At 37.8% G+C, this 13,295-nt stretch overlaps 1 protein-coding gene across 1 annotated transcript; it reads right to left on the minus strand.

Annotated features, from left to right (window-relative positions):
- Positions 1–842: 842 nt before the first annotated feature.
- On the minus strand, positions 843–7,735 carry LOC134678489 (uncharacterized). Its single transcript, XM_063537062.1, has 7 exons — positions 7,491–7,735; positions 6,553–7,111; positions 5,481–5,752; positions 3,135–3,301; positions 1,915–2,016; positions 1,372–1,491; positions 843–1,053 (listed from the first exon to the last, which is right to left on the minus strand). Exons 1-7 carry the CDS (start codon positions 7,578–7,580, stop codon positions 843–845), a joined length of 1,521 nt encoding a protein of 506 aa, XP_063393132.1. The 5' UTR covers positions 7,581–7,735.
- Between the last annotated feature and the right edge of the window lie 5,560 nt (positions 7,736–13,295).

A 13,295-nucleotide genomic window follows, 5' to 3' on the forward strand; every position in this document is an offset into this window, starting at 1 on the left:
CCATAAGGTTTACAATATTACAGCATTGATCAGTGCTAAACACAAAAAGTAGCGTTTCAGTCTCGGGACATATCTCGTTTTGTTCATAGGTCGTATATCACTATGGCCGGGTAACTCTAGATTTTTTTATGTTAGTTTAACCCCTCGAGTCCTAGGCATTAGCAACGAGAAAAACCTTCAAGTTTCAGGGGCTCTTGACTTTTCATACATTTGTATGAAATCGCGTGTGATATTGATATATCTCGTTCGTGGGACTAAGGCGTAAATTTTGAGCCTCGAGGAGTTAAACTCCGAAATTTTAAAATTGATATAAAACATTGGACATTCAACATTACATAATTAAGAAACTTATGAATAAAAAAAATAAGAATCTATAGATCTATATGATACGTTTTAAAATAACACCTTTTTATCCTGGGGTTCCAATTATAAAAATATATAGTTTTAAGATTTGAGGGCCCCCCAACATTATATTAGAGTTACATATTACAAGTGTAATCGGCTATTTTTAATATTGAGCTAGACACGATAATTTGTTCACAAGATCTTTTAATATTTTATGTATTGTCTCTTTATTATCAGTTAACACAGATTGGGACGATACACCTTTCATAGTAATATTTATAATATAAAAACAACGTTTATACGACTTACACTATATTCGTCGGGTGACAAGCAAAAGTCATTAAGTACTATCAAAATATTTAAGTAACAATGCACTTTATTACACTTGTAACACGGTTTATTGTTCAATAATTTCAATGGTGTTAGTGACTTTAGCTTGTCACCCGACGATATGAGGTTTTTGGTTTTGTACGAAGCTACCGGCGAGTATTAGGCAGCTAGCTGTCATGCCTGAGGAACTGTTCTAGAGTGGGTCCGTTCCTCCCTAGCGGGTCTCTGGGGAACATGATCATGTCCTGCACCCAGGTGAAGGGCAGGAGTCTGCGCTCGATGGTGGCGCGCCAGCGCGGGTGCTCCAGCGCCACGTCGCGGTAGTTGTCGCCCGACACGATCACGCCGTCCACCGCCGCCGCGTACTGCACTATGTACCTGCAATTATGATTAATGGCTTACTAAAAATACTATAAGGAGAAGCGGATGCCTATTAAAGGCCCGGGCAGACCGGCGGAGCGCAGCGCAGATCATCGAGGAAGATTTACTCTGCGCAAAACGCCCCGCCATACCAGGAGCGGCGCCCGGCGCGTGTACTCTGTCATGGATTAGTGTCCAGTACCAGTGTGCCCAAAGGTTTTGGTATAACTGGCCACCTTATACTAAAATGAATTCTGTTTACAGGTGAATAGAATTCGTTTTTAGTTTAGGATGGCCAGTTACTATAGAACTATATTTCTCAATGGCTGAAGGTACCTGTCGTCGTAGGAAGCGATCATCTTGCCGTGCACCTCGCGCGACGGCGTGTACACAACGAGACCGCTGCGCTCCATCGCGTCTAGCAGTCGAGGATCAGTACTCTTGCCAAATTTACACCTACAACAAATACAATAGGGTATTTACTAGTCAAAAAAGTTTCTTTTTTTTAAATGTTAAATGTTAGTAAATATTTTTAAGGAATAAACTTTATTTTGCTGCGCTCATTATTTGACAGTTGCCCTAAACGTTGCAAACGTTAAGCAGCACGGTCCCAATAAGTAAGTATACCCGCGTGCCGCCCAATGTACATTAGGATGTACACTCAGTTTTGATGGAATGTCAACCTTAATTAAAAATAAAGTAGGTAGCATTTCATTTATCTCGTAAAATTTTCGAACTAATGAAATTCAACCCAATTGAAAATACAACAAGATTCTAACTTCCTTGGCTATAATTTTGTATGGTGGGCGGCACGAGGATACTAAAGTGCTATCAAAACTTATACCGGATCAGAGGAATGATGTATAAAGAAGTGCTTACCTAAATCTCGGCACGAACGCCCTGACCTCGTGGCCCCGGTTCACAAAGTAATCTATACAGATCTTCAAGCCCTTTACTGAGAATTCTCTGCCCCTGCCGTGCCTGTAAAATAAACGCCTAATGTTAGATACATATTCTTATGTTACATACCTACAAAGTATTCTATCACTGAGATACACTATTTAATTTTATCATGATTATCATGAAACATCTTGATGACAATGTTTTGCCGCAAAACTCTGCTTTTGATAAATTAAAAAAACCGGCCAAGTGCAAGTCGGACTCGCGCACAAAGGGTTCCGTAGCATTACGCAAAAAACAGCAAAATAATCACCGTCACGTTTGTCGTATGGGAATACTAAAAACAGAATATAATTAACATTTAAGTAGGGCTAAATGTTAATTATATTGTTTTTAGTATTTGTTTTTGTAGCGGCAAAAGAAATACATCATCTGTGAAAATGTCAACTGCCTAGCTATAACGGTTCATGAGATACAGCCTGGTGACAGACGGACAGACAGACGGATAGCGAAGTCTTAAGTCTTAGTAATAGAGTCCCGTTTTTACCCTTTGGGTACGGAAACCTAAAAAGAATAGCCATCGATAGTGATGCACTGCTACTACTAACTAGTGGCTCTGTGAGCTGTAGATCTCGTGAATCCCATGGCTGTCATTATGAAAAAAATTAAAAAATGAATAGACAAAAATATTATCGAACTAGCTCACCAACTTTCACGAGAATCGATTGAAAAATGCGACCTGTAGACGATAACATTCGGATATACAAAAGAATTTTTGCCCAAGCTAAAACGGATACCTTCGCCTTCATTCGATTTCTTTGATAGCAATGTACCTAGACCTAGGGACATATTTTAAACTATTACTATTTTTCCCATTAGTTTGCACTGAAAATATCTGCGGTGACGTCTAATTAATGCATTCCTTGCATGTATTGTATCTGTGGTTGATTCATACTTTGACCGACAAAGTTAGCCACAGACGGTGACAGGGTGGTTCTGTATAATAGGCGTAACCACAGAATAAATAATAGTACTAGGTACAGAAGACGCACTCTCTAACAAAGCTAGGTGACGACAGCGCCACGCACGGCTTATGGCAAACCCTAAATTTGGGGTCGAACGGATGGAAATCGCGGAGTGAGCCACGCCTGGCGTAACATACAAAGGGTAAAAAGACAAACATTTCAATCAATACTTACTCCATTGCAACATTACTTCCATCTATGACTATGGTCCTAGGCCCTTTCCTCTTTACATGTTTATCCGGATTATAAATGTTGCTGCCAACACTGCTGTTGGAGGGCCGGTCACCCTTGAACATCTCTTTGATGTATACATCTTCGGGTGTCTCGGCTATGCGGGGTACCTGGAATATTTTGTTACAAATGCCTTTTAGATTTTCTTATTGAATGCTGGGTTTAACAAAAAAATTAACACAAACATACATTGCTAGGCTATTGCATAGGTATAACATATAATGTTATATAATAGTCGTAAGTCTCATGTAAACGTTTTGGTGCTAAACTGTAAGTTTATACTGAAATAAATAAATGAAATGAAATTGCTATTTCATATTATTATTTTATACTTAATACAAGACTATGGCAGCAATCCTGTTCTTATACTTTTGGATTTATTCTAGGAAGGTCCTATAATAATTAATTATTTATTTACTCCTAAAGATAACTGACAGTCTTGCAGCATAAGCAAAGTATAGAAATAAGTAATTTTAGTGCTATCATAAATAAAATACAAGGGTGAACCAGCTCTGATCTGATGAATGAGCTTTCTAATAAATAATATCAATTCAAGATATTCATTAGAGCCCTTCATTAGACTAGCCAAATCATTCGAGCGCTTTTGACATAGGTATTTAGGTATACATATTTGCTATATCCTATATATTTATAACAAACATGCAGGCCAGGCCAGATGTTTTTGCTTATTTTTAGTGCAAATAAAAGACTTTTTAGTGGTAATACATCCTTTTGAAACAGCTGCACTAAATAATTGGTTTATTTGTTTTAGTTGTATTACATATTATCAAAATCTTATCCTCTTTTGAAATTGATTATCTGAAATTGGCTACCTATTTTTTTTTGGCTTAATGAGTTCATTTTAACTTGTCGTTTGCTTTAGTTACTATCATTAATTAGATTTGCTTAGTCATTTATAAATAACAACAGAATAGGATTTACATGGAATTACAAGGTAGAACAATATCAGCTTAAAACAACATCTAACATCAAGTTACAAAATAATTGGTATTTAAAATACTTTTGAAATACATATAAATACATATATAAACTATGGCATGGGGCTATTCATAAATTACGTCATTTCAAATTAGGGGTCTGGAAACGGGGTCCTTCGGAGCATGATTTTTGGATGATTTTAGGGGGGGGGGGGTCAAAAATCGTCAAAAAACGATGACGTAATTTATGGACAGCCCCCGTGCAAAAATAATATAATAAGTATATATTTATATAGGTATTAATAGCTTGTGTGTAATAAGGTAAAATAAACTATGGCATTTAATTTTGTTAGTTTCATATACGAGTATCATAGTCATACATACGAAGGTACATTCTGCCCTCCTGAGCTAAAAGGACGTATTATCAATGAAAATTTAAATACCGCTTTTTAGCTTAGGCCCCCCCCACATCTGGCGTCTGTCGGCGTCGGTCCAGCGCTATGGAAAATGACGTCGCTGCGCAGTTGCGTCGACGCTGCGTCGACGTTGCGTCGACGTGGGCCATAGAATTGTAGACGCCGACGCTCGAAAGACGCCAGATGTGGGGGGCCCTTAGGAGGGCAGCATTGTGAGAACCCGTTTCACGTTTACGAATTGCCGACGGCAAATTGTTAGTGCGCTCAATAGTGTCAACGTAAACGTGGTGGTTGTCTGAGGGTGAGCTGTTTTATACATTTATATTAACTTTTATACCAAACAACCATTTATTTACACTTCCATTCACACCATCCGGTCCACCCTCACGGCCACCAAAACCTCAATGTCAGCCAAAACCGAATCAGAGCAGCCCAATATCTATGTGGATACTTTATGTATATCCTGTCTCTAGAGAGCAATTACGAAATCGGAGACGCGGAGGGAATCCAACCCAGGGCGGAAAGGCGGCTCTTCCGCAATGCCGGAGCCACCCAGATCCATAAGCTTGCCCGCCGTGCCCTACGCCCCTAATAAGTCCGACGAACTCCAGATTTGATGGACACCCTAGCGTTTTTCATAGTTTTGATGTGCAGCACCCCGCGTGGTAAATGAAAGAACTAATTCGACCAAAATGCCGCGGTAAATTACAAACAGCGCTGTTAATATCATAAGGCATTTTACAAAATGCGGCCTTTTTACAATTTGTCTTCGGCATTTTATAAACGGCGGTTTCTTACAATTTGACTACGATACGTACCACATATAATAATATATAAATAGATACTCAACAAAATAGATACATAAAATACACAAATTTAATACTTGCATACTTGAGAAATATATTTCCATTGAGAACATATACTTTTTCACTTACCCTATCATTATCTAGGTTATTTTTCAAACCCATAGCTACATTACAGCCGCTGAAAATGTTCTGTGTTATCATCTTTAGGAGTTTGCCCTGGGACGAAGTGTCCAGGTTGGCTATCAAGCCGTTCAGACCTTTAGCGACCCTACGAATTTTTCGCTCCTCAGATATTGTACTTTTGGGTCTCTCTATTACTGTTATCTGTGAGTCTCTACTTGAGCTCACAGACGTATTTGACGATACTAATATGCAGTCACTATCAGTGACATTGACCATATCTATAAAAGGAGAAAAAAAGGCATATTTCCAATTAAGATTTTTAACTACAACAAATAAATACATTATATTCTTCTACAAAACTAAGAGTAAGACAATTCTAGTGATCCGGCCAAGTTAAAATTTGGGAAGCATATCCCATTTATGTAAATCAAAAAATAATGCAGTAATGAATTACCTACAAATTATACAAATATAAACCTGTAGTTCTAGTTAATCTAGTTGAAGTCCAATCATCGCATATTATGAAATATGATATAGTCAAGACCTAATCTCGATTCGGATATTAAAATAATGTAAATAAAAAAGCCGGTCATGTAGTTATTCAGCCAATGAGGTACAAATTTTGTGTTTATGGAATTATATCATTGGATGAAAAAGAAAGTCTTGTGGTTTTTTGTAAACAAATTTCTAAAAATTCAATCTCACTCACATTGTTGTAGTGAAAATGACAAACAGTATTAAAATTGCACATACCTAACTTGTTGAGTGGGACTCAGAATATTCTGAATGTAAATTAATTACTTAAGCTTCATATTATTTAATATTTTAGTGCAGAAAGCAACAAATGAAATCAACACATTTCTTAGAATGAATTGTTTAAACCCACATTTATAGACGGCCGGACAGTTAGCCGCGATCACAAGCAGTGAAACCTGTGTCGAAATGTCAGTAAATAAAGATGATACAATAAATTTGGAATAGACCCATCTATAAATGTGAGTTAATATGTGTTCAAAACATGAAAGTTTTAAATATTATAATTGTTTAAACTTTGGAAATATATAATATGTCTGCTTACCTTTACTCGTTCCCTGCACCTCTCCTGTGAGGTCTACTGTTATGTATTGTTTGTTCCCAGGGATCCCATTTTTTATATCTGATGTTAAATTTGACACTTCACGGTTAAAGTTATCTAATAAATCATTGTTGTTTGTTGCATTTTTAATTGCAGAGACATTTAAGTCTATAAAATTTGTGCTCTGTCTCCCGCCAAGAGGTGTAGAGCAATGAAGTGGACTTCGCTTTTTCTGTGGAGTTGCATTAGACAAATGATCATTGTCTTGTATCACAATAACACTTGAGTTTTGATCCATTTTTTTGACCTTCACCTTGACTGTTTCGCTCAAATCTGACACTGAAGATGATTTCCGCTTCCTACTTTCAGTCTCATGAGATTCGTCTAGATCTATGACAGACTGGCTATGGCTCTCGCGAAGCTGTTCAAATAGCTGTTTAATTTTTTTATTTTTCTTGGACCATTTTCTTTTGGCCACATTGACTTGTTTTCTAGAACTCATCCTAGTCGATGAGCTTGCGCGTAAACTTAAATTCGAAGGTTTCGACGTAGTCGTCGAGCTCTGCAATGCACAAATATCTTCACATTACTATTACACATAACTTCAATATTACACTTACAACACGAAAAAACCATTTGAAGTGCAATAAAGATGTAAAGCAAAAACAAAGAACTATTGGCACCAGATGTTATGAAACCATTTATTTAAGTATTGTTAAACACCCAAAAGCAGGACGGACGTGAGAAAGACGACAAAAAACAAGGCCCTTAGTGCAGATGCAGGTAACAAGCCACAGATGACACGTTGTGTTTGCAAACATAAAACCTGTATAAATGTTAAATTAAATGTAATGTTAGTCGAATAGGTATGTGTTTAGATGATCCATTCCTTGCCCGAAGCGACACACCATGCTTAAACGTAAATTTTACCTACATCCTACATTACCAAAACTAAAGTTGTGAAATGTTACACCATGGTAAACGTTAACTAACACATTTGCGCGCAGGTTCAGGCTTCCCCATTTTCGCATACGTAACTATATGCTTTTCACTACTTTCTTGAAAGATTGGAGACTGAAATGAAGAACTGATCAACTAAAAATGCGATGTGAATTTTTAATAAATTAAATGTTTTCCTTTTAAAATCCAAGATGGCTGCCTGACTTTTTTTTTCAAGGGCTCTACACGTGAAAACAACGTCACGTTTTGTGTCCTAGGATACACAACGTGACAAGAAGCCAACAAGAAGCTGAGTGAGTAAGGACCTTGTGCCAAACACAAATATTTTATGTAGTTGAATTTTAGTTTTGTGTTATTAGTTATTATGTGTGCTAATAAACATTTCTTATTCTAATTATCTTATTAAATTGCTAATAAACATTTCTTATTCTAATTATCTTATTAAATTGCCCGATCGAATCAGGACGTGCGGACGCAAACGCCAATTTGGCTCACCGAATTAAACCGCCGATTATGACTGATATTACCGATAAAATAGAGTGCGGATGCAAGAATACCAATTTGTGACGCCAGAATTTTCGTTTTGGGGCATTTTTTAATTTAGGGGGCTTTAATATCAGCATAAATCTAAAATTGGTGATTTAATTGGAAATTGCCACCAATTGAATTTCTGACAAATCGGTCAATTTGATCACCTCTGTCTGGACACGCCTTTAGTGTAATGCCCAAGGGCCCAACGCTTTTAAAAATGCCGTTTGTCAAAAAAGGACCACCATACTGTTGACAAGATGGACTTCAAATCCAAGTGTCCCCTTTTTAGGTGACCCAGGTTGTGCATGTGTGCGTAAAAACGTATATGTGTGCTCTTTTAGGGATGTGAAAAGTCGATTTTAATCATGTTATATATCGATAAACGCTACACAGCGGAACGAAATAGCGATTAATTGAAGCTTCAATATCTTCGTTCAACATAAACATAATTGAAATGCTAATGGATAATGAATATATTATAATATAATAAATAATTCAATTATTGCGGAACACCTATTTTAGTAGGTATTTATGTATTTTAATTAAACATCTGAACTTTCCCTTGGTTCCCTGCTGGGGCGTGACTATAAAATTGTGATCTGATAACCACAATAAAGAATAAAAGCATTTTTGTTCATTTTAGGTATCGTTAAACCTTTGAAGTAAAATTAAAATTGCAAGAAATGTCGATAGTTTATCGATATGACTTTATCGACATGGCTACAGCAAAGTGGGCCGCTTTGTTAATCGTACACTAAATAAAAGTGGTCCCACTGACAGCTCGCTTGGAAGGTATCTGTATATATTATTATATCTATGGTAATGCCGGCAACATACGTAACGATAAATCGTTGCGATAAAACTGTGCAGTCCGACTGTGCAGATAAATCGAACCGTGTGTATGACAAATCGTTACGATAATCGACAACGATTTGTCATACACACGGTTCGATTTATCTGCACAGTCGGACTGCACAGTTTTATCGCAACGATTTATCGTTACGTATGTAGCCGGCATAAGTAGACCGACACTTGTGAGAAACGAAGTAGTACTGGTGATGGACGGCAAAACAGTACCGTGTGTGAGGTATTTCTTGCTCCGTAGTCCTGCAAGGCGTACTATACAACGTAGGAGGGTGTGTGAGCTATATCCTACGCCGTAGTCCTGCGAGGCTGACTACAAGGTAGGAGTGTGAATGGGGGGCTTTAGGATGGTATTCAATCTGTTCAATATCTTGGTCCAATGCATAGACATAATATCTTCGAGCAACACCGGCTTCCGACACGTCGGAAGGGAGGGGCCCAAGTGATATCTCACCGTACAAATCATTCTGCCATTTTTCGCGGGGGGAAGGTGCACACAGTCGCACTTCTCACACACTTACATACAAAATCCAATCAAAGGCCCTACCGCGAACCACGTTCGACGTGTTGCCTCTCTATGGCACTTGTAAATTCATACGTAAGTGTGACAGGGAGGCAACACGTCGAACTTGGTTTGCGGTAGGCCCTCTGTAATGACGACACAAATACATAGAAAATGACACACGTCAAAGACAAATCTTGCAAACCTCGATCTCTTTTTGTGTACGGACGAGTGACTAGTGTCACAACACGTACACTAACACATTTTCTTTGAAGTATGTCATTGTATTCTGAGAGATGAGAAGTCGGATTTGTCGCTCGACCGATCCGCAATTTGTACTGAGCGAGTAAAATCGATAAATCCAACAATTACTTGAGACTAAAATATAATAATTGTATTTAAATGTAATTAAACGTATGATATGTAAAAAAAAATATTACATGTGAAATGTAACACTTTCTTTTTGTAAATTTGATGTCCCCGACCTCTTTTTATAACAAAAAAACCGAGCAAACAGGCATTTTTGTGCAGCAGTGTTCACGCGCGCGTCTGGACTCAGTCTAGTGAAAAATCCAAGTGCAACTAGTTTTATTACCCGCGCTAGATTTTATTGACGCGCTAATCTTGTACCTCGGCAGAGGGGAAATAGTGCGAATGCCGCCTCCCTTCCGTGTTGCTCGAAGCATAATATATATATAGACGGTGTCTCAGCGAGCTGTCACTGTTGCCACTTTTGTTTAGTGTACGATTAACAATGAGGCCCACGTTGCTGTAGCCATGTCGATAAAGTCATATCGATAAACTATCGACATTTCTTGCAATTTTAATTTTACTTCAAAAGCCCCCTCCAGACTATGTGCGTGAATCGCGGCGCGACGTCGCGGAGCGAACATATCGCGAAGTTGACGTATGACTCCACACTCGCACACTTCACAGCGATTTCGCAGTGTGGTTTGTGGCAATATGGCGGAAAAGCATCAGCTGATCGAGTTTAACTGTTAGTTATCTATGGCATCGTACGTGATTTAGCTGTTTTTCCATTTTGTTTTATTGTAAAACCGTAAAATATAGCTGCTTAATATAATATAATCATAATATAATTAATATCTACTTGCTATAGAGGAGCCAAATTATTGTGTAATGTGGAGTCTTGCAAGTTCGCGCTTCGCGTCTCCTTTGACGCGGGCCGAAATACCGACAAAAAACGGAGAACAAGGCGCGAAGGCGTGAACAATCTGCGAAATCGACGCCACACTTGCGTTCGCGGCTTCGCGCCGCGAATCGCGCATGAGTGTGGAGGGCGCTAAAGGCTTAACGATACCTAAAATGACCAAAAACGCTTTTATTCTTTATTGTGGTTATCAGATCACAATTTTATAGTCACGCCCCAGCAGGGAACCAAGGGAAAGTTCAGATATTTAATTAAAATACATAAATACCTCCTAAAATAGGTGTTCCGCAATAATTGAATTATATTATTATATTATAATATATTCATTATCCATTAGCATTTCAATTATGTTTATGTTTAACGAAGATATTGAAGCTTCAATTAATCGCTATTTCGTTCCGCTGTGTAGCGTTTATCGATATATAACATGATTAAAATCGACTTTTCACATCCCTAAAAGAGCACACATATACGCTTTTACGCACACATACACAGCCTGGGCGCATCAAGAAAGGCAACACTTGATTTGAAGTCCACCTTGTCAACAGTATGGTTGTCCTTTTTTGACAAACGGCATTTTAAAAGAGCGAGGAGAGAGAAATGATACTAGTTGCTGCGTCGTGAAAGAGAACAGAAAAGGTTGGGCCCTTGGTCCAATGTGTATTTGCATCACACATTTTGCTTAATGAGAGAGTGAGACGCAATGCACATTGGACAAAGAAATTGGTCAGGTGTAAAGCCCGCTCCACACTCGTGCGCGAATCGCGGTGCGAAGCCGCGAACGCGAGTCTGGAGTCGATTTCGCATATCAGCGAACTAGACTTCACACTCGCGTTCGCGGCTTCGCCCGCGATTCACGCGCATAGTATGGAGGGGGCTTAATACCACCCTTAATTTAGCGCAAAATTCAAATGTATGGGAAGCTAGAAGCTAAATTGCCGTCTTTTTCTAACTGGGGTAAAAAGAAAAAAAATGACATTTTTAGCAAGGGTTTGTAAACTTTTATTTATAGAAGATAATTTATTGAAATAAAGAATAATCAACTACTAGGTTGGGAGAATAAATAGGTACAGTCACTACGATTTTTTAACAAGTGTTTAATAAACAGTTACTAGTTTTTCAACAGCTAAGGTAAAATTGTTTTGTTTAACGCTTCCTGCTAATATTGAAACCCAAGCAAGCGTAAGACCCCAAAATAGTGGAATCTTAAGCGTTGCGAGGGTACCTACCTACAAGGTACGATGTTTAAACAAACTTTGCTGCTGGATGTAACACAATATACAATATTTTTCACCACATTACCACATAATGCGAGGAAAATACTAGCTATATAACATTTATATATTACATAATTATGCTATATTATATGTGTAGGTATTGATAATTCGAAATCATCTCTTAAAAGTTCCACAGCTAAACGTAAAGAAACATCTAAAAATATGCACAAAATCTGTTTTAGAGAATATTAGGAAAATGTCTACCTATACTTATATATATACTTAGGTAGAGATTTTCCGAGCTGGTATGATGAAAATATATTAATTACATAGGAATTGTATTGTTATATTGACAAGAACAATTAAGGTTTTACGATACAATAAGACTACTTATTTCTAGATCACTTTGAGTTATAATTATGGAACTTAAAATATAAGCTACCATCATCATTATCGCAAACTTTGCCCGATTCGAAAAAACACAAAGTTCTAAATAAAATTATATAACATAGGCATAGACTTTTTTTTGCTCAGCACGTCCATTATGACCAAACCAAACGCATCACTTTATTTGAATTTTTTTTAAATTCCGGTTTTACCCACTTTTTTGCGTTTTTGCGCCAACATTGCCCACGTCAATTTGATGCTCAAATATAGCTTCAAACGCTTTTTTAACGCGCGTTCAAAAAATTATCGTGCGAATGGGGGCTAAGGAGCGCATTGAGCATCGTCAGTGCGCGGAGCAGCTATATAAATGAAAAATATTGTTACACGAGACAACTTTTTCATGGCCGATGAAGCAGGTGGTCAATGCCTCTGTGAGCTCTGTGCGAGCAGGACGGTAGTATAATTATGCGCGTGCGATAGACATAGGAAATGGCTGGTCGAAGTACGAAATTCTTAGAGCTGAGAGTCCGTACTTTACCACCCGCTACGCTCGGGGCTCAATTTTTTTAATTTATTATGCACATAGTACCTACTATATTTGATGTACACCAACCTGAACTGAACATTTATGTATGTATGTATATCTATTCTTTAGTGTCCGACCGAAACATGTTTTTTTGCCGAAACCGAAACCGAAACCGAATGTTCGGCTTTGGCTCTAGTTTCGGCCGAAACCGAAACCGAAACCGAAACTTTTGTAGACTTGTTAAAATCGTTGAAAAAATGTCATAAAACCCCTTTTATACACATATTATGGGGCTGTCAACACCCACTATCCTTGAAATGGATGTTACATAAGCAGTTTTTTAAGAAAATTACTAGAGTTAAACCAAGATAATTCTGCAACGATTTTGATAACACACGCTGTGCAAGTGTTATTTTAAACGTCAACACTTCTATGAAATTATGACGTATAAATAACATTTGCACTAGTTGCACTGCGTATGCTATCAAAATCATTGCAGAATTTTCTTGGGCTAACTCTATTCATTCACCAGTCAAGGTATTAACATGTAGATACAGGGTCAACCAAAAAACCAACCAAAAGCGCAAG

The sequence above is a fragment of the Cydia fagiglandana genome, chromosome 2, assembly GCF_963556715.1.
Source record: "Cydia fagiglandana chromosome 2, ilCydFagi1.1, whole genome shotgun sequence".
In the NCBI taxonomy this organism is placed as follows: domain Eukaryota; kingdom Metazoa; phylum Arthropoda; class Insecta; order Lepidoptera; family Tortricidae; genus Cydia; species Cydia fagiglandana.